The sequence below is a fragment of the Macrotis lagotis genome, chromosome 1 (genome assembly GCF_037893015.1).
Source record: "Macrotis lagotis isolate mMagLag1 chromosome 1, bilby.v1.9.chrom.fasta, whole genome shotgun sequence".
Lineage (NCBI taxonomy): Eukaryota > Metazoa > Chordata > Mammalia > Peramelemorphia > Peramelidae > Macrotis > Macrotis lagotis.
In genome coordinates this window covers 855,392,097-855,413,291 of record NC_133658.1, presented here as the reverse complement: position 1 = coordinate 855,413,291, position 21,195 = coordinate 855,392,097, and the positions used below count along the sequence as shown (strand labels likewise).

Genomic DNA, 21,195 nt, shown 5'->3' with positions numbered 1-21,195 from the left:
GCTACTAGGAGAAAGCAACGGCATAAACTCCCTAACGGTGAGTCATTAGCCCCAGATTCGAGATCTTTATTCACTCCGGCTTCCCAGGGCCAAAGAAGGAGCGTTTCGTCTTCCTCTTAAAGGCATCTGCTGGGCTTCCTGACTAAGGCAGTTCACGGTCAGTTGGGAAGTGCTTCATGGTTTTTTATGAAAAGCTCCTGCGATTTCTAATGTGAGTCTGGGAGCGCCGAGAGAAGTTGAGAAGTCGGCCAGCCTGACTCGTCCTTTCTCCCGTGCGGTTATTTCCGATGCCGACGGTTATCACCCGTCAGATCGATCAGATTCTAAGAGGCGCGAGTCCGAGCGGCGAGTCCTTCCGCCCCCTCCCCCACGGCGCTCGGGCCCCGCCGGGTCCCACACCTCGCCCCCCTCCCCCCGGCTCCGCCCCAAGATGGCCGCCCGAGCACGTGACCGCGGGGGTGTGGCGGGCCTGCTCCCGGCCCCGGCCGCTCTCCGGCGCCCGCCCGGCGCAGCCCGGCCTCGCCCGCGGCCCCGCTCCCCGCCGCTCCCGGCTCCCCCGCGGGCGAGCCGTCGCCCCGCTCCCCGCCGCTCCGGGGGCGCGGTTTGTGAGGTGGCCCGCGGCGGGCGCCTGCGCACTGGGCCCCGCGCGCGGCAGAGGCTATAAAGGCGTCTCGCTCGCGGCCCGTCGGGTTCTGGCTGCCGGAGGGCGGAGGAGGCGGACGTCAACGCGGGCGCGGGCGCGGCGGCCGGGCCGGGCCGAGGCTCAGAGGGGGCGGCCGGGGCCGAGGGCCGAGCCGCGGCGCCATGGGCTCCGAGAAGGACTCCGAGTCCCCGCGCTCCACCTCCCTCTCCGCCGCCGCCCCGGACCCCAAGTGTCGCGGCGGCGGCGGCCGGCGGCACCGCTTCCTCTCCAGTCTGGTCCTCCTCCCCTCGGGCCGCGGCCGCCGGGCCCGCGCCAAACCGCCGCCCCCGGCCCCGGCCCCGGCCGAGCCCCCGGCGCCTGCCCCGCCGCCGCCGCCGCCGCCGCCGCCGCCGGCCCCGCCGGAGGCGCCTCCCGCCGAGCCCGCCCCGGAGGCCCACGCCGCGGCGGCGGCGGCGGCGGCGGCGGCCGAGGAGGGCCCCGAGCCCGGCGGCGGCGACGAGGTGGAGTGCCCGCTGTGCCTGGTGCGCCTCCCGCCCGAGCGCGCCCCGCGCCTGCTGAGCTGCCCGCACCGCTCGTGCCGCGACTGCCTCCGCCACTACCTGCGGCTGGAGATCAGCGAGAGCCGCGTGCCCGTCAGCTGCCCCGAGTGCAGCGAGCGCCTCAACCCGCACGACATCCGCCTGCTGCTGGCCGACCCGCCGCTCATGCACAAGTACGAGGAGTTCATGCTGCGCCGCTACCTGGCCTCGGACCCGGACTGCCGCTGGTGCCCGGCGCCGGACTGCGGGTGAGCCGGGCCGGGCCGGGCCGGGCGGGGGGCCGGACTGCGGGGGAGCCGGGCCGGGCCGGGGCCGGACTGCGGGGGAGCCGGGCCGGGCCGGGCCGGGCGGGGGGCCGGACTGCGGGGGAGCCGGGCCGGGCCGGGGCCGGACTGCGGGGGAGCCGGGCCGGGCCGGGGCCGGACTGCGGGGGAGCCGGGCCGGGCGGGGGGCCGGACTGCGGGGGAGCCGGGCCGGGCCGGGGCCGGGGCCGGGGCCGGACTGCGCGGGAGCCGGGCCAGGGCCAGGGCGGGGAGCCGGACGGCGCGGGACCCGGGCCGGGGCCGGAGTGCCCGCGAGGCTGCCGCCGCCTGCGGGCGGGGAGTCCCACTGTCTGTCAGTGTGTGTGTCTATGTGTCTGTCGTATGTGTATCCCTGTGTGTCTGCTTGCCATGTGTGTGGCTGTGGGCTTGTCGTGTCTGTGGCAGTGTCACTGTGCCTGTTTGTCGTCTGTGTGTCAGTGTGAGGGGCTCGTGTGTGTCTGTGTGTTTGTCGTGTCTGTGTGTTTATCTGTTTGTCGTATGTGTCTGTCTGAGGGTCTCATGTATACGTCTGTGTATGTGTCTATGTGTGTATGTATGTGTGTCTGTGTGTCTCTGTGTGTGCGCGTGTGTAGGTAGGGGAAATCCCCCTTTTTTGATGGTAGAGGAGCTCGGGGGCTGCTGCTTTCTATACGGTTTGGGCAAAACCATCGAAAGAGGAAAAAGGGAGACTGCTGTAGGCAAAAAAAAGAAGGGAAATTACCCCAGTGGGGAGGTGGGCCAGGGCAATTCTGCCTTGGGGCAATAAAATACTTTAGGGCACAGTGCCCTACCCTGCAAAAATGGCATGCCACAAAGACCCTTGAGGAAGGGGAGGCTGTCCCGAGCATTTGGGATGGTGCAAACACCATTGCAGAAGGGGAGGGGGGGTAGGTGGTTACATCATCAGTAGTGGGGAGAACGGCGGCACCAGAGCGGGGAGTCCAGGGAGGTTCCACTAGGCCCCTGGCTGGAAGCTTGCGGTGTGGGTAACCCATTCATTCTAGCCGCCTCGGCAGAGGCAAGAGGTGAGGCAAGAGCCTTTCTTCTGTGAGGAGAAAGGATCACCCCATTTAAAGTTGAAGTGAGAATGCTAAATTGCAGCATGAAAGAGAAATGAGCTCCTAAATTAGTTGCCTTTGAAAATTGTGCTGATGGCAAACAAATGTTTGGTGCCCATGGTGTGTTGGATTTTTCACAGTCTGAGAAGAGTTGGATGGAGGGGGGGTATACTCTGTCCTGAGAATTAGGTTCTGTGGACACTTTTTCTCATCAGGTTAGGGCAATTTAGTGTGCTCTCAGTGCATCCCTAGAAAGGACTGGATTCCAGGATTGGTGGTCCTCAGAAGCTGTATGACTGTGGGCAAGTCAGTTGAGCCTCTCAAAGCTCCAGTTGCTTTATTAGTAAAATGAGATTAAGAGTTGCATTATTATATCCTAGGGTTGTGGAGGAAAGAGCTATTTAAATGTGAGTTACTTTGTTGGGAGATAAGAGGTAAAATGTTCTTGTAATAAAAACAGAATTTAGAAAGTGCTTATGATATTCTGCTTGTCAGTCTTTCAAAGGTGGAGACTAATTGTAATGTGTTTCACAGAATAGTGTTATTAGGAACAAAAGGGACTTCATTACTAAGATGTCAAAAGAACTGAGTTCTTTTTCTGACTTGTTTTTGAGATGGGTGTGTTTTTTTAGCCAGGATAAGATGGAGTTTCTAAAGTTCTTGGAGACATTGTGACCAAAGGTACTCTCTTTATCTGTGGTAGATGATACCTGCTTTCTGTAGATAAGGACCAGACTTTGTAGTCTTAGTCTCTTCCTTTGGTTGGCATTTGGTTGGCTTTTGAGACTTTGGGGGGGAGGGAGAGGCGTTAAACTTTTTGGTATGCAGCCTTTTTAACACAAAGTAAAAGCATATAAATTTAGTACTGGAAGACCAACACACTTTCCTTTACTTTTAATCCTGTTCATTCATAAGAGGAAATGGGACTGCGTCACTGACTGGTTCACCTCCATAGGACTTTTTTTTTTTTCTTTTGCAGTTGATTACATTCAGATGCACATTTTTTTCCTTCCTCCTACACTTTTCAATAAAAATCGACAGAACCCAGTAATAGAAATAATAACCCACATTTCTAAAACATTTTCCTTACAGCTTTTTAAGGTGGGTAATATAAGTGGTGTTATGCTTATTTTTAGAAAAAGAAACCACAGCTTAGGCAAGCGAAATTTGAGTTAGAACTGGAACTCCAGTCTCTGGATTTCCCATTTTGCCATGTTCAATAAATAATTGTTGAATTGTCATGAATTTTTCTTGTTGAGTTTGGTGATAAAATGCATCATCATCATTTAGGTTTCATCTTTAGTTTGTGAAAAAATATATACTTGAGTGGATCTGTGATCTCATAAATCTGGATGATTCAGATTATAATCTTTCATGACTGCCCATCATGTGGTGACTGTTGTCCATATCTTTCCAGAAGTTACATATAAGTAGTCCATCGACATATAGAAAGGTTTCCCTCAACTTTGCTGATAAAAGATAAATATAAATCAAGCTTTTAAAAATATGACTACCACTTCATCCCTAAGATTTTCTAATTTATTTTCGTATCTCCATTTTCCTCATCTCTGAAATGAAAACATTGGACTTGATCTCTGAAGTCTCTTCCAGCTCTCTGATAATGGGGGGTGGGGAGAAGGAAGTCCGACTTAGAAAAGTCAGCACTTAACAGTGAAACACCCCCCCCCATAGGATGTTTTGTCAAGTTGTGGTATTGTGACAGAACTCAGGCTAGTAAATTTAGTGTCTGTTTCAGACTTTTGACTTCATTGTCAACATTCACTTCATGTTTTTCTTCTGCTATAAAATAGACATTATTTCTACCTTACTTGTGAGTCTTAATTAATGTTTGCAAAGTGTGTTGAAATTTTCAGTTGAAGGTGTTATGTAAATACACAGTAACTTTAACGGTTTTTTTGCTTCCAAAAAGGGTGAGTTCCTTGGGATGTGGCCACTAGCCCTCCTTCCTCTCTATCAACCCTGCCTTTTCTATTGAATGCCCAGAGATTTTCCTGTAGAGGTTTAGCTTCACTTCCTGTGTTCTCACACAGGGTTAATATGATTGGTGTTTGTTTTAAAATGTAGGTTATATACATAACTTTAGCCTAGCATGACATGTAGGTAAAACACTGAATAAATGCTTAATGATGGTGATAATGATTAGTACAACTTGATCCCCTAAACTTGGCAAAAAGGCAACTTAGTTTGAGCTCTATAAATTTTCACAGCATTGACCCATATCCTTCTACTCTACTCCTTAGGCCCCAGAAACGCGCACACACGTGGTGTGTGTGTGTATGTGTATGTGTACATGTACCTATGTGTACGTATGTATGTGTGATTTTTGTGTTTGTTTTTGTGTTTTCTTTGGTCTATTTATCCCCAGTTACTAGTCATTTTAGTAATGACTCAGAGAAATTATGAAGTATTTTTTCCTTTTCTTTCTTGGTTTAGGAACCATTTGTTTAACGGTCAGTCAAACCATGCCCCAAAATTGTTGTAGTAGTGGGAATTAGGATGTGTGTTTCCACATGTGATAGATGCTTGTTAATTCACTGACTGGTAAGGTCAGTTTGTCTTACATAAAGACTGAAGACTGGTCAAGTAGATTGGGAGTCAAAGATGCTCACTTTAAAGGCAATGTCAGGGGGTAGCTAGGTGGCAAAGTGGATAGAGCATCACTTGAGTTCAAATAATTACCTAGCTGTGTGACCTTGAGCAAGTCACTCAACCCTATTGATTTGCAAAAACCAAGAGGAAAAAAAGCCAATGTCTGCTCCTTTACTATTTGAGTGATCTTGAGAAAGTCCCTTATCCACCTTGGGCTTCAGTTTTCTTCATGTATAAAATGAAGTGCTTGAACTAGGTGACTTATGAAATCCTTTCTAATAATACTAGAAAATTGTGGAGTAGAGAATGAAACCCTTCTTTGATCAGTAATTGATTTTGTTATGATAGGTCACAGAGGAATGGAATTTAAATTAATGATTTTTAATATTTAAGGTGGAATTTGAATTTTAAGATTACTTCAGAAATTACCTTAATAGTCAAAACTTTAATTTGGAAATTGAAATTTTACCCCCAAAAGACTTACATTAATATTGACTTTCCAGAAATTAACCCTAGAATCATTTTCAGAATTAGGTGAAAAATATTTAGTGCAAGATGAGTGTAGTAGAATAGAAAAAATGCTGAGCTTAGTTCTAATCCTAGCTCTGCCGATTAATACTGGTATATCCTTGACCAAGAAGACTTCACTTTCTTGTGCCTCATATCTTCATTTTGTAAACTAAGGGATTGGTCAATATGACTTTTTTTTTTAAGCTTTTGCAAGGCAATGGGGTTAAGTGGCTTGCCCAAGGCCACACAGCTAGGTAATCATTAAGTGTCTGAGGCTGCATTTGAACTCAGGTACTCCTGACTCCAGGGCCCGAGCTCTATCCACTGCGCCACCTAGCCGCCCCCTCAATATGACTTTTAAAAGTGTCTTCTAATTGTAAATATATGAGTCTTTTAAGTAGGTTTAAAAACACTTAGTAGAAATGGAAATTTATTTACCACATGTTTTCTAGGCACATTAGGATTTCTACTTAAATCTCATCTTCTCTATTTATTCCTATAAACCCGAAGGGAAGGTTAAACTTCCATTTGCAGAGTGAAGAATAGGCATTTGTGGCCTACTCAAGGTCACAGGACAAGTCAAGCAGTGCATAGGAACCCCAGGTCTCCTGACTTGTGGTTAGGGTTGTTGCTTTTCCCAGTCGTCCGATACATTAGTACCCAAAATTTTTATGTAAGACCTTGTAATTTATCAGGACCAAAATACAAATACAAGAAGGAAAAGACCTCAATTCCTATTGTAGACCTATTTTTCAAGAGAGTTAGTTTGTTATGGATAGCAAGAATGTTAAACATTGTTGCCTAAGACAGTTTAAATATGGTTAGAATTGTGTCCCTTGTGGCCTTGATGTGCATACTAGAAATTGTCTTGGTCTCCTTTTAAAGGACATGTGCGCTCATGTGTGTTTTTAAATCTTGTCACCGTCCCTCTCTCAGAACTTAATATTATATATTAAACCTGGGAAGATTGCTTGTGGTCACTTCAATAAAATGAAATGTTATCTTACCTTAATTTTTCTGCATTGTATACATACTGAGACTATTTTGTTCATTTAATTTCCTTTCTGGTGCAAGGTAGACAAAGTAGTGTGATTTAAGGATTTCCGCCACTCCCCAGAAATATCTCCTGGCCCGGCTTTTGATTAGATAGTATTTCTAGAAGAGACATGGTAAAAATCTCACCCCATTGTCACCCACTAAACATTAGTTTTAAACTAGCTAATCCTGAAATATCCTTCTCATCTGGTCTCTTATTTATTCAGAAATTGATCAGTTACTCTTATTTGTCTAGAAAATAAAACTAAAACTTTTTAGACCTTATAGTTCCGAAAAAGACTAAATTTCTGCAACCTCATCAACTGTTTACAAGATGAACAATTCACTTCAGCTAGACAAGTCTAATAAATTCTTAAAATTTTAGAGCTGAAAAGGCCCTTAGGATAATCTTATCCAAATGTTAGGTACCAGGTGGTACCCAGTTTTTTTCCAGTTTTCCCTTACTGCAAAGTCCCTATTCCTATCCTTAGCTCAAACTAGGAATGTGCACTTTGTTTTTCCTGCCTGTGTATTCATTTTATTAACACTGAAAAATTGAAAATGTTGCAGCATTGCTTAATTTATTTGGGGGGAGGGGGTTTCAGGTTCTTTCTCTGACAGCCTACTTGTATCTATGTATGCTTGGGCTTTGCTTCTTGCATGGAAAGACTGAGAGCAGGGACACAGGAGTCACAGCTTGTTTTCTTTTAAGCCTGATGCCACCACTTCAACGTAACCGGAACCTATCTATCAATGCCCAATGTTGTCTTCACCCATACCTTTGTTATACCTCTTCAGGGGAGTTGAGTAATAAATATTAGCAGTGTTTATTCACTCTTTATTTAATTTTGCTTATGCTTTATTTTCCCAATTCTGTCATCAGAGGTAAGGATCATCATACACTATTTGATCCCTAAATTGAGGGATCATAATTATCATAAGAACATTCTGACACTGGGGGAAGGGCTAGAGGGATATTGAGAAGTGGGGAGCTTTATAGATCTTCACAAGACCAGCCTTAATCTCGGTATGATTCAGTCTTGGCCATTTGACCCACAGTCATTTTTCCCTTGCACATACTCTGAATCCATTTGTAAGTGGCTAGTTATACTACCTAGAAATGGAAAGGACAGACATAACAGAGGAACAAGGAAGTTTCCTTGACAACAGGGGTCTGTTGGCACATAATCAGAGATCTTCCTCCTAATGTAAATCCCCCCCCCCATCCCAGTTTCAAATCAGCTCTTTGGTGCTTGGCACATTAATAATTTTTTAAAACATCATACATATAGTTTAAAACAAAATGAGTTAGTGAATGAAAATTAGTATGTATTGGGGAGTCATCTTAGTGTGCTAGAACAACAGTCATATAGCATCAAATCTCTTGTTTCCTCCTGTGTACTAGGTGATACTAGGTGACTTTGGACTTGTCCCTTAAGCTCTCTGAGTCAACTTTTTGTCACTTGCAAAATGAGTATAATCTTTGTACACCTTTGCCCAAAAGGGGATCATGAGGAATGTTGACTTTAACCGAAATGCGGTATAAATGAGCTAGAGAAACAGTAGGGAAAGGCAAGGGCCCCCACTGTGAAAAGAACGATGCTTGGGCCAGATTCCATTTTAAGCAGGAGTTCCTCAGGCAACAGTAGAAGGAAAGAAAAGACAGCAGTTTTCAGAATTCTGTGAAATCCTAGGATTCAAGTTAGAACCAGGGGCTCAGGAAACTGGGAGCCTGAAACTGATGTTGAGAGAATTCAGATTGTCCCCCATTCTTGATTGCATAGTAGTCAATTGGACATCAGGCACATCATTTGCACAGAACTGATGTGCACAGATCTGAATCAGATGTTGCTTTTTGGATGTACTTTGGTCATCTTGAAGTCAATACATCCCAATAGATACAAGTCAATACATCCCAAATAGAACTCATCATTTCCCCTTCTGCTACTCTTCTTCCCTTTCCTAGTATTAACAAGGCCATTGCCATCAACTACCACAGTTCTTGCAATCACTCAGGCTCCTCCCCTCGCCTTTCTCCCTTCCCTGGCTTCCTTCAAGACTTGGCTTCAATACCACTTTCTACGAGTGGCCTCACTTAATTCAGCTTTTCCTTCCATGATGATCTCCCAGCACCTCATTAATTACACTGTGTATGGGAGCTCTTGGAAGGGACTTACCCCTGTCTCCTTCTCCTTGTATCCAGTATTCTCAGCAAAGTGCTTGGCACAGAGAGATCACTTAGTAAATGCTTGTGGAGTGAGAAGGGATTGTTTGGGAATGGATTGCTGGAAGGGGGTGTGGAAGGAGAATGACAGAATTAGGATTAGATTGGACTGGAAAGAAACTAGGAATGCACGCTATAAAAAACAACCAGGAGTTGGAGCAAATGTTACCTGTGTGTTTTCATTTTGTGGGTGGAAACCAAGGCTTGAAAAGATTTGTGACTAATCCAGTCTCATGCAGTGAGTCAGTTAGCTTAGAGATACCGGAAGGCACCAAACTGGAAAGCCCAGTGTCTGTTCTCAGTGACTCTCTGTCTTAGCAAAGAATTACTATAACTTTTTGATAATGCTTTTTTGCCTGTAACAGTTTACATTTATATAAATTTTTATGATCTACCAAGTGTTTTTCCTCATCCTCTCCCTAAAATTGAAAACATATAAACCACAAACTGTTGTATTCTTTGATATTTTGAAACTGTAGAGTGTCCTGTCAATATTTCCAACTTGTGGTCAGTAGTCTGGAAGGTATATAAAGTATTTAAAAGCCTTGAACTGACCCCCCCCAGATTCTTTTCTTCACAAGTTAATTAACTTTTCTTGTTTATTAGAATTTTTTCCTTTTATTCTGTCTTATTAAGACTAAATAGTAGACATGAGATTTTCTTCATGAGAAATATTTGTCTTTAGTAATTATTTTGCACCTAGATCACACATCATGGTGAATTTGTTCAAAACTCCCACAGGATATGAATCATTTGTAGTGCAACACATTTACCAATTTTCCATTTGTTCTCCTTTGAAAAGATTTTTAATATAACCTGAATTAGCCAGTTAATTAAACAGACTTCTCAAAAAATCTTCAAGACCCTAACCCTCAAAAGCAATCTGCAGAAAATATGGTGAAGCTGAGAACTAGGAAAATAGCTATCATAGATATGGTGCATACTACGTGTTTTACAATTGTTATTTGATTTGATAGTAGTAATGATATTTATCTTTACAACACTCTTAAGATTGACAAGATGTGTTCCCCACAATAGCCCCCCTTAATTACCATTTCTATAGTACTTTTCACACATGGTCTCACGTGAGTGTGAGTGACTCACCAGTCAGAGTCCCGGCATTTATTAAGCACCCACTGCTGCCCCAGCCAACAACAGGCCCAGAGTGAAAGTAAATAGCAGTTCTTTCTGTTTGGACTGTTGTGGTTTGTCCTTTGTTCTCAAAGAGAGCCATGACACATAACTTGAGGGGGGCTGTGCTAAGTTACCAGCCACTTTCTTCTCCAAAACCATCCAAAACCAGTGGCCAGATATGAATCAGGATGCCTAGAGATGGCCCTAGGTGAGAGGCAGTCAGGGTGAAGTGACTTGCCCAGGGTCACCTAGTTCATTGTCAAGTGTCTGGGGTCAGATTTGAATTTAGGGCCTTCTGACTACAGGGCTAGTGCTTTATCCACTGTACCACCTGGTTGCCTTTTTCTTTTGGCTAGAAATCCTGAGAATCTTCTTCTAGATTTTTTTTTTTGACTGTGCAAAAGTGGCTGTTCCTTACTTCCTTTCTTTTTTACTTGCCATAATCACTGAATGGGCATTACCTCAGTCAGACTGAGTCCTATTAAGGACCTTAGTTTCAAAAGGCCAAGCATCTCCCACTACATCCAGGGACACCTCCAGTCATCCTGATCTGTATCTGCCCTCTGAACCCAGATGGGATCCAGAGGAGACAGTGAGACTGATGACTTAGCAGAGTATCCCCTCATTCAAATCCAGTTCATGTGTTTGTCATAGCATCACCTCCCTGACATGGTGGTCTTGACATCATGACCACATCATGGAGGTCTTCAAGAATGAAGGACAAACAATAACTAGTACCAGGCATCTGGGGTTACAAAGAAAGTCAAAAAAAATTCCATCCCTGCTCCCACGAAACTCAACAGTCTGCCAGGGAAGATAGCATGAAAACAACTCTATATAAACAAGTTAAATTCAGGATAAATTAGGAATAATCTCAGGGAAGTTGAAAGAGTTTGAGGAATGACTTCTTGCAGAAAGCTGAATTTTAGTTGAGACCCAAGAGATGGAGATGAGGATGGAGAGCAGAGAGCCAGTGAGAACACTCCAAGTCAGGAGATGGAGTGACACAAGAAGAACCAGGGTCATTGGATCTTATATGGAAAGGAAGGAGTCAAATGGAATGTGAGCAGGCAGGAAAGTTAGGAAAGGACCAGGTCTAAAGAAAGGACTTGATACCTAAACAGGATTTTATATTATATCTCAGAGATTATAGAAAATCATTGGAGTTTTTTGAATTGGGGGGGGGCCTCATAGTTGGGTTCATTTGACACCTGAATGGAGTATAGGCTGGAGAAGGAAAAAGACTGGAAACTGGGAAGATCCCCCAACAGCTATTGCAGTGGTCTAGGCTTGAGGTGATGAAGAGACCTTCAATCTGGGAAAGAACAAGCTGATTGAGAGAGAGGTGAAGTGATTTGACAAAGGGGATATAGTTATTAGTGTTTATATCAGGAATTTTGAACCCAGGTCTCCTGATTCCAAGGTAATCAATTCATTCCTTTTCTGCTCCTGACCTTGGGTGCTTGCTAGAAATAGACCCATCCATCTGTCCTCAGTCTTAAGGGATTAGCTCAAATTTGGGGGGTAGGGAGATTCTTGTAGGTGAACTTATTTCTAGACATGCAATTCATGTAGTTAACAGCAATAATTACCGATACTTAAATCACTTTAAAATTTCCAAAGCACCCTTATATTATCTCCTTATATACATTACATCTTTAATAATTATATGTGAAAAGTATAAAGCAAGCCAAATGAGCTGCAGATTCACAGTTTCCTATACAGTCCTCTTTTTGTCTTCCTCTTTGTATATGGTAATACTCATTTTATGTAGTGTTTTAAATGTAGAATAAAACATTCAATTTTTGTTAGATTGAAACATATGACTCCTTGGATTTCAAAGCCTAGACAACTGGAGCCTTTCTTGGTTCTTTTACTTTGATATTTTTTTTTCTTCCCAGTAGTCTTGGCAGTGCCCAAAGAGAGATGCATGTGTTTTTCCATAGGCCAGCTTAGAAGTGATATAGTTAATTTCCAGAACTCAAAACTTCTTTTTCCAGGTTTGTTTCTTCAAAGTGATTTTATTTGTACTTTGTCATGATGTCAAGACCACCATGTACTTTTGATATGAGCTGAATATATTACTCTCTTCTTATTGGTCAGCTAAGACTTCTAAGGAACTACAGAAAGACTTAATAGAGTACTAATTGCATAATGGATTATATTAAATTTGTGGGAGGCTATAATAATAATAATGCTGCTTGGTGTGGCAGAAACTAAATTTTGGAAAGAACAATTAAAAATGTACCAGTGCTGACAAGTTCCAGGCTTCGCTTTCTCTTTACACTGAGAATATATATCAAAAGACTTAAATCAAACAAAAGAAGTGACCTCATATGCTAATAGAATTAAGTGGTGTCCTAAGATTCTGATGGCTGAAATGAAACAAATAATCTCAATCTCAAGAGTTTTTGTTTTTGTTTTTTTGAAAGCAAGATCTGGAGATAGAAGCCAAAAGGAGTTTCCCTGAGAAATGATTGATCATTATTAGATAGATTGATTTTCCTTAATATAAACAACTTTAAATACTGCCTTCCTTCAGTGACCAGGCAGGATGTGACATACTCTAGTTTCAATATTTCATCACACTGGGTCTCACAGAACCCCAGCATCCTCTGTGGTATGACTAGGGGTTTTTGGTGAGGATTTCAGTGCTAACTTTTTCCCTAAAAATAATAAATATGAAATTATTTGTTTTTCCAGACAACTTTATAAGCTCTTTCAATATATTTCAAGCCCCTAAATGCTCTAACACTAGATTAGTTAGAAAAATGCTTCCCTGTCATATAATACAAATTTTATAATTCCCCTAAAAAAGCAGGCTCAGAGATAGTTTGGCCTGTAATTTATAAGACTTACTTGAATAAATTGCTATTGAAGCAATTTTTAAAATGAGGTTGGATTTCATCTGCATCATTGCAGATCATTTTTAGTCCAGTATGGTATAACTACCACTTGTGGTATAAATAGATATTTCTGACTAAAAGTAAAGGCAAAATCTTTTGCACTCACAATTGGGATGTGTTATACAATTGACTCAGGTAACAGTAGGTTTTTTTCCTTCACTGGCTGTTCATGGTGGTCTGCCAAATACAATGCTATCCATCTCTTCGTGCCAGTCTCTGTGAGAGCATTCTCACCTTACTGGTATCTCTTCCTGTTTCCATACTCAGCTATGCCGTTATTGCCTATGGCTGTGCCAGCTGCCCAAAGTTGACCTGCGAGAGGGAAGGCTGCCAGACTGAATTCTGCTACCACTGCAAGCAGATATGGCATCCGAATCAAACGTGCGATATGGCCCGTCAGCAGAGGGCACAGACTCTGAGAGTACGGACCAAGCACACTTCAGGTCTCAGTTATGGCCAAGAATCCGGGCCAGGTACGATTTCCTCCTCCGGGCTTATAGCACCATGAGTCTGATACTGAAAAAGATGAGACCCATCCATGAGTCTGGGCTTCCTGGGAGTCAAGGGGTTCCTTTGACACCTGGCAGTGAGTTTGATGTGGCACTTTCTTTCTGAATGTTGCACATTATGAACAGCTTAGCTACTGAGATGCTAAGGGCTTTCTCCTCTGGCTGATAAAGGTTCTTCAACCCAAGGAGCCTCAGAATCATCCAATGGATCTTTTAGTCCTAGAACCTGGTTGTCTTTCTGTGGTCAACCTCAGGGCTTAGAGACCAACTGGATAATATCTGCTGGGAGAGGGAGGACTCTGGGCTGGGGTAGGCCTTGGCCATCTATCTGCTGCTGCTCTCAGCAGATGGAATTGCATGACTGACTCTGAGCAAGGAAAAGAGCCCATCTTTTGAACACTGGTGAAGACCACAGAACTCTGACTTCACACCTGCTCAGAATACTTAGGGATACAGGTATTAGTCCAGTTTTAACAATGATGTAATCAGACTCAGGTTCAGTGATTTGTTCATGGTACTGTAGCTTGAGCCAGGGCTTGAGCTCGGGTCTCCCAATCCCAAAATACTGATTTATGGAATTGTAAGCAATTCAGGAAAGTGCTGGAGTTTCCCAAAGCAGGGTTCATAATGAACCTGAATAGGTGTGCCATACATTTAATTCCAGGCTTTTATAAGTAAGATACTAAGGAGTCCATGTAAATGTGTAGCTAAGTTTATTGGCTTGTACAAATCTTATTTTACTGATGTCATTGGGGGATGGGAGGGAAGGGAAGATTTTAGCATTTGATTTTTCCTGGCACAGATTCTTCAATTGTCACATGCCAGCTAGGGGCTTATTGTGAAAATCAGCAGGAGTAGACATGCTGTAAAAGCATATTCAATTCTTTTCATTTCAGTTTGGGAAATGTATACCCTAGTTTTTTTATCCAAGGACCTTGAGTTCTTTCAACACCAATGACAATATTTGAATGACACCAAGAAATTATTCTTTCCCCCCACATATTTTTTTGCTTTTTTTTTCCTAAAACAAAAATAAGGACATTTCCAAACTTGAGTTTAGTCTTCTCAAGAGAAGCTGTGGACACTTGAGGAGCCCCCCTGCTGGGAAGCACTCTGACTCTCACCCAGGAGATAGAACAATACTAAGAGTGTTCCAGAGCCTAGGAATCTTTATCCTGTTTATCTCTGGTTTATTTCCGGGAAAACTACATTTAAGTCAAGTCAAATGTGTTTCTTTTCCTCCCTTCTCTACAGCGGATGACATCAAGCCATGCCCACGCTGCAGTGCATATATCATCAAGATGAATGATGGGAGCTGCAATCACATGACCTGTGCAGTGTGTGGCTGTGAGTTTTGTTGGCTTTGTATGAAAGAAATCTCAGACTTGCATTACCTCAGGTGAGCTGGTGGAAGCAACATCCTTGTTTGGGTGGGGAGGCGTGGTTGTTTTGGGGTTTGAAGATAGGGGGGAACCTAATCAGAGATGATGATTGTCTATAGAGCACAGTCCTACAGTTTTGAGAAGCCAAAAACTAAATTTTTCCTGTATTAGAACAGGCAGTCATCATTTGTCAAATGAGAATTGGGCACAGAGATTGTATGAAATACCTTACAAGAAACTTTTTTTAAATGTGCACATAAAAATGTGTTGTGTAACTATGGGAGAACGAGCAAGGGAATGTAAGATAATTCTGAAGCGAGTGATGTGTTAGGCCTTGGAAGGGATCAGTCAGGGAAAGCTATGGAGCAGGGGGGTTGGTGGCAGGATTTTTATCGTTCAGATTGGCAAATTTGGTTTGTCTGACTGGAGCAGAGATCTTCAAGAGTCTGTTTTCTATCTTGTCCCAGTTTTATGTTGATTCTCTGAACCCCTGTTCTTGTTCATCAAATCAGAAACAAAAAAGTTGTTACTCTTTCAAGAAAATCCTACTCTAAACACAGAATTAGCCTTAAATGCCATCATTCATTTTCTCCATAGCCCCTCTGGCTGTACATTCTGGGGCAAGAAGCCATGGAGTCGTAAGAAGAAAATCCTTTGGCAGCTGGGGACCCTGATTGGTGCACCAGTGGGCATTTCCCTCATCGCTGGTATTGCCATTCCTGCCATGGTCATTGGCATCCCTGTTTACGTTGGCCGAAAGGTAAGGCATGTGGTACTGTGGTGGGCACTAGGTATGTGTGTGTCTGAGTGAGCACTGGAATGTCTGCTGGGTAAAGACAGGAAGGGGAAAAAAACAGGAACCAGCATCACAAAGCTTTCTGGAAAACCAGCTGGTTCTGGGATAAAAATACCTTTCATTTCTTAAATGGATTTTCTTAAACCCCATGTGATCTGAAAGTTTCTATTACCAGCCTTGACCTGGTTCAGACCAGTAACTTAAAGGTGAAATGTTCCTTATCTGATTCTCCTGAGTGCCTGTCCCTGACTAATGCTAATTTTCCTCCAGAAGCTAATCCTGCAGAAGTCTGGATTAGGCTAAGATTCAAAAACGCAGCCTTCCCTTTGTTATAAGCAATGGGGTTTGATTTGGCTTTTTTTTAAATAGCAGAATAAGGAAGTTTGGGTTTTTGTTTTTATGTCATTTCCCTCTGTACTTTAGCTTCTTACTCCTAGCAAAGAGAGCTAGTTTCTGACCTGAGGTTTTTTTGTTTGATTCTCAGATCCATAGCAGGTATGAGGGAAAGAAGACTTCAAAGCACAAGAGAAATTTAGCCATCACAGGTGGTGTGACCTTGTCAGTCATCGCATCTCCAGTTATTGCTGCTGTTAGTGTCGGTGAGTAGATTGTAGCTGTGTTGGGCCTGGGGCCTCAGACTTTACTCAGACAGCGGTAGCATGCACAGCAGGTACCTAAAACTTCCTAGAAGGAACATTACATGGTCTCTCCAAGCCTCACCTACAACAAGTGTTCTCTCGCTTTACCATGCCCAGGGCCCTCTTGAAGACCTCTGATGGAAGGAACATGGTGGTTTGTAGTCGAGGCAGCCTGCTTGTAGACAGCTCTAGTTTCCTTTCTGTATGACTGTACTTTACATCCTTGACCTCCCTTCTTGTGTTCTTTCAACCAACCACCCCAGTCCTTCTCCAGACATTCTTCAGTTTCTCTCTCTACCCTGATCTGGATCAGTGTTAGTCTTCCTTTGGAGGAACACAATGAATTATTTACCTCTCCTCCCTTTGTTTAGAAGGGAGTGATGCCTCTGCTATCTGTCCAGCATCCCTCATTATTGTATTCCATTTCTTTCCAGGTATTGGTGTCCCTATTATGCTGGCTTATGTCTATGGGGTTGTTCCCATTTCTCTCTGTCGTGGAGGAGGTTGTGGAGTTAGCACTGCTAATGGAAAAGGTGTGAAAATTGAGTTTGATGAAGATGATGGTCCCATCACAGGTAGAGATAGACCTTTTTTCTGTCCAAAATCAGTAAAAAAAAACTCAGTGTCTTTTACAGAGACTGTTGTGGGAGGATTTCAATAACTAATGAGCTCTGTGGGAGCTGCTATTTTAGCCTCATTTTTTTTTGTGCTGAGTTAGTAGGTTAATTCCTCTGATACTGACACATTATGACAAGAATAAGCTTATGGCCATGTGGTATAGTGGAAGAATCATTGGTTGGGGGAGCTAGAAGTGTCCTAGGACCCCACAACAGTGTAGGCTTTCCTAGCCAGAACACTTGCACCCCTTCCCTTACAGCTCCATACAGTCCATACACAGAATGATGCTGTGTCCTGATTCTGCGGAGTCCTTTCCTTGTCTGTAAAGTTCAGATGTGTCTCATCTGTGTCAGATGACTTAGAAAAGGTACCTTCAGTTTTCAGTCCTATGCTCAATTATTGTCAGTATATGGTGCCTGGGGATGGGGATAGAGTAGACTTGGAGTCTGGAAGACATGAGTTCTAATCCTACCTTTTAGTTGTCTCTGTTAAGTAAGAGATGAACTATTAATCTCTCTTGATAAGAAGTTCCCATACTTTTGAGTTCAGCATTCACTAATTCCCAATTTCATTAGTCAATAATAATGTAGAGTATCCTGTCGGAGGCTCCTATGAAAAGGGCAGATCAACCTTACTTTAATGATATTCATTCCTCACTTGAGACATTTGCTTTCATAGTGGCTGATGCCTGGCGAGCCCTGAAGAACCCCAGCATTGGGGAGAGCAGCATCGAAGGTCTGACAAGTGTGCTGAGTACCAGTGGGAGCCCCACGGATGGACTCAGTGTCATCCAGGGCAACTATAGTGAGACAGCCAGTTTTGCTGCTCTCTCAGGGGGCACTCTGAGTGGTGGAGTTCTCTCCATTGCCAAGGGAAAGTACAGCAGGTAGGCAAACTAGTCTTGATATTGAATAAAGGAGTCCTTTTTCAAGGTGATGTTTTGATTGAGTCTCAGGAGCTTTGTTGACCTGATGATGATCTTGTTGGAGGCTGTGTGGGTGGGTAGGACCAAAGCACCAGACTTGAAGTGTGACCAGTGGAGTCTTAACTCTAGTGCCATCAGGCAGATCTCTTGGCTTCTAATCTTATCTCTTTATCTGCAAAGTAAGGGTCATCCCTTCCTTGAGCCACCTGACTCTCAGGGTTGCAAGAAGAGTTTTATAAAGGCATCAATAAAGTTAGAAGTGTCAGCTGTCATTGCTACACTCTTGCATTCTCAATGCTGCCCTTTACCTTCCCATTCTTTCACAAATACCAGTCTGCTCCAGTCACATCATCTTTGTCCTCTTGTTTTACTTAGGAGGAAGCAGGGGCACAGAGGCTGTGGCGAGGCGAGGCTCCCCACAGAGCGTCAGGGACAGCAGTGGAAGCAGAATCCAGAGCCTTCTAGTCCAGTGCCTTTTCCACTGTATCTATACATCTACACACACACATATATATATACATTTAATTTCTGAAAAAGGGAAATGAAGTTAGCGAAAGAAAGCAGGAGACAGGGTGGAGACTCCTCTTGGTCCTACCTCTGGTGTGTCTTGCTGTGAGCTCTTCATGTCGGGGGATCCCACCCCCACAGTCACCAGTGTTCACCACCATGCTTTAAAAAATTCCATTCCATTCGATTGCAGCAAACACATCATTGGAGGCTGTGTTGCTGAAACTGCTCAACCAACCCAGCTGTTGAGTTTGTGGAATCCTCTTGTTCCCAAGAAATAAATGAGTCAGATATGTGTGACCTTATGGAGAAGCAAAAGTCTATGGCAGGATGCCCCAGGCTCCCCTAAAGGAGGGAGACTACCTAGGGGTTTGAGTTTATTTTTTGGTTTGTTAAATAGAGCTTGGGCCCATCTCAATCTAGAGGTTAGAAGAGCTCCTTTTGGTCTGTGTTGTGGGAAAAGGGTAAAAAGAAGGTCACCTCATGCTCATTGGAAGAGGGTTGCCAAAAAGCCTGGGGAGGAAACAGTCCATCTTGAGACCCAGTTCTGATGTCCTTGGCTGCCTCTTCTTTTTTCACACAGGCTAGAAGTCCAAGCTGATATCCAAAAGGACATTTTTCCCAAAGACACGGCCAGTCTTGGTGCCATTAGTGACAATGCCAGCACTCGGGCAATGGCTGGTTCCATAATCAGTTCCTACAACCCCCAGGACAGGTATGTGAGCAGCAAATGCCAAAGGCAGGGGGTTGAATCTTTGTTAGTAAGCCTCTAGAGAAGATGGGCTCTTCTTGTCTGCTGTCTTCTGTCTGCTAGCTTCTAGGCTTCCTATTGGGCAGGGTGGGTCTCTGGTCATGGGCTCCACATTGCAGTTGTTAGGAATAGAAGTAGTCTGGCTTCTTCACTTGGCTCTAACTTTTACTTTTATGCATTATCTTCTGGAGGTGAGTAGTGCGCCCCATACAAGAAACCTTATTCATGTTCCTCGAGTCTATGAGACTCTGAATTCCTGGTTTTCTTGGTTTCTAGAGAAGCTGACTTGGAGTCACCTCCTTTATGGGGGAATGAATTATGGGTAAAGTAGTCCCCTCCCAAGTGTCTTAGCTACTTAATGTTGAAAAAGTCAGATGAAACTGGAATTAGAAAGCCATTTCTCTTGGTCTGTTTTAACTAAGAATTAATGGAACTTTGTAAACTCTTCAGTTCCTCTTAAATTTTTTAAAAAACCTTTAGAAATGAACAGAAATTTTGTATATATATTCTGTTAACATTTAGAAATTAAACTACTGGGGCAGCTAGGTGGTACAGTGGTTAGAGCACTAGCCCTGGAGTCAGGAGTTAGAAGCCAGCCTCAGACATTCAATAATTACCTAGCTGTGTATCTTTAGGCAAACCACTTAACCCCATTGCCTTGTAAAAAAAAAGAAAAAAGAAAAGAAAAGAAATTAAACTACTGCTTGAGAGGTTGTATTATTTTAGTTTTAGTCCTACATTTAGGAGTGAAAGGTTTTTTTTTTGAAAGATAATCTCTGGGCTACAATGACATCTCTTTGGGAAAATAAGTATTCCCTACCCTGACCTCTCCAACCCATCTTGAAAACCTCATCCTTGACTTAGTATGGTGAATTTTGTCTCCCCAGAGAGTGTAACAACATGGAAATCCAAGTGGATATTGAAGCCAAGCCTAGTCACTATCAGCTGGTTAGTGGAAGTAGCACCGAGGACTCTCTCCATGTTCATGCCCAGATGGCAGAGAATGAGGAAGGCAGTGAGGAGGAGCCACCGTGCAAACACCAAAGCTGTGATCACATTGCCAGCAAAACCTGGGACATCACCTTGGCACAGCCCGAGAGTATCAGGAGTGACTTGGAGAGCTCGGACACACAGTCAGACGATGTGCCGGACATCACGTCCGATGAGTGGGGCTCCCCTCGCTCCCAGACTGCAGCCCACCCCCCTTCTCCCCGAGCCAGAGGCCCACAGAGCCCAAGTGCCCATAGGAACCACTGTGCCCAAGCGGAGGCCTCAAAGCCCGAGGAAATAGTCTTGAAGCTGGAAGATGTGGAAGTGAGAGGAGGAAATGAAAAGCTCCTGTCTGGAGAAGCACACGCGTAACTGCATCTCCTGGAAGCATTTTTAGTTAATGTATTTTATTTCAAATATTCTCTGGTCACAGGTTTACCCCAGTGTAGCTCTGGGAAAGATGCCATTTCTTACAAGATAAAACATGGAAATTTTACCCCCTTGGGTTCAACCCTCCCCGTCCCTTCCCTCTCCCCTCCCTTTTTTTTTTTTTAGTTTTAATTTATTGGTTAAAACCGCTGGTGGTGATCCGTGAGGTATGTCAGAGTGTATATATGTATGTGTGTGTATATTGTATGTATGCAAACATATTACTGAAGGACACATTTTAATAAAGATTTCTGTCGTAATCCTGCCCAGATTTCATTTTCCTTGGCAGGGAGGTCTTGAAGATCCAAATGGTGCCTTTGAAGGGAGCACACTTAGTTTCCCAGGATAGACAGAGGAAATCTGTACTGAAACAGAAGCATTGAATTGCCATCCCTAGAAAGACAAAGCAGGACATGGCCTTGTGAGCCTTCTCTCTCCCCAGAGATCTCTCAGATCCAGGTTGTCTGCCCTGCTGGCAGAGGACTGGGATAGAGCCTGTGCACCCTCTAGAGGCCACTCGATGCATCTTCCCTCCTGAAGTTTTCTTGTGAGCCTTCCCTTCCTGCAGTGGATTCCCTGATACCTGGTGGTGAGGCTGACAGGTGATCAGGGTATGAAAAGAAGCATTTCTCCCAGGGGAAATCTGGGCTCTGCCTTTCCCTGAGGTGTCTGCCCTGGCTCTCAGAGGC

The 21,195-nt window shown here is 44.2% G+C and overlaps 1 protein-coding gene across 1 annotated transcript; it reads left to right on the top strand.

Moving 5' to 3' along the window:
* The first annotated feature begins 665 nt into the window (after positions 1 to 665).
* On the top strand, positions 666 to 20,766 carry RNF19B (ring finger protein 19B). The gene is made up of 9 exons (XM_074217750.1): positions 666 to 1,430; positions 13,229 to 13,434; positions 14,725 to 14,869; positions 15,450 to 15,612; positions 16,133 to 16,247; positions 16,721 to 16,861; positions 17,583 to 17,790; positions 18,920 to 19,051; positions 19,975 to 20,766. The coding sequence occupies exons 1-9, from the start codon at positions 805 to 807 to the stop codon at positions 20,447 to 20,449; spliced, it is 2,211 nt and encodes a 736-aa protein (XP_074073851.1). The 5' UTR covers positions 666 to 804; the 3' UTR covers positions 20,450 to 20,766.
* The last annotated feature ends 429 nt before the right edge of the window (positions 20,767 to 21,195 follow it).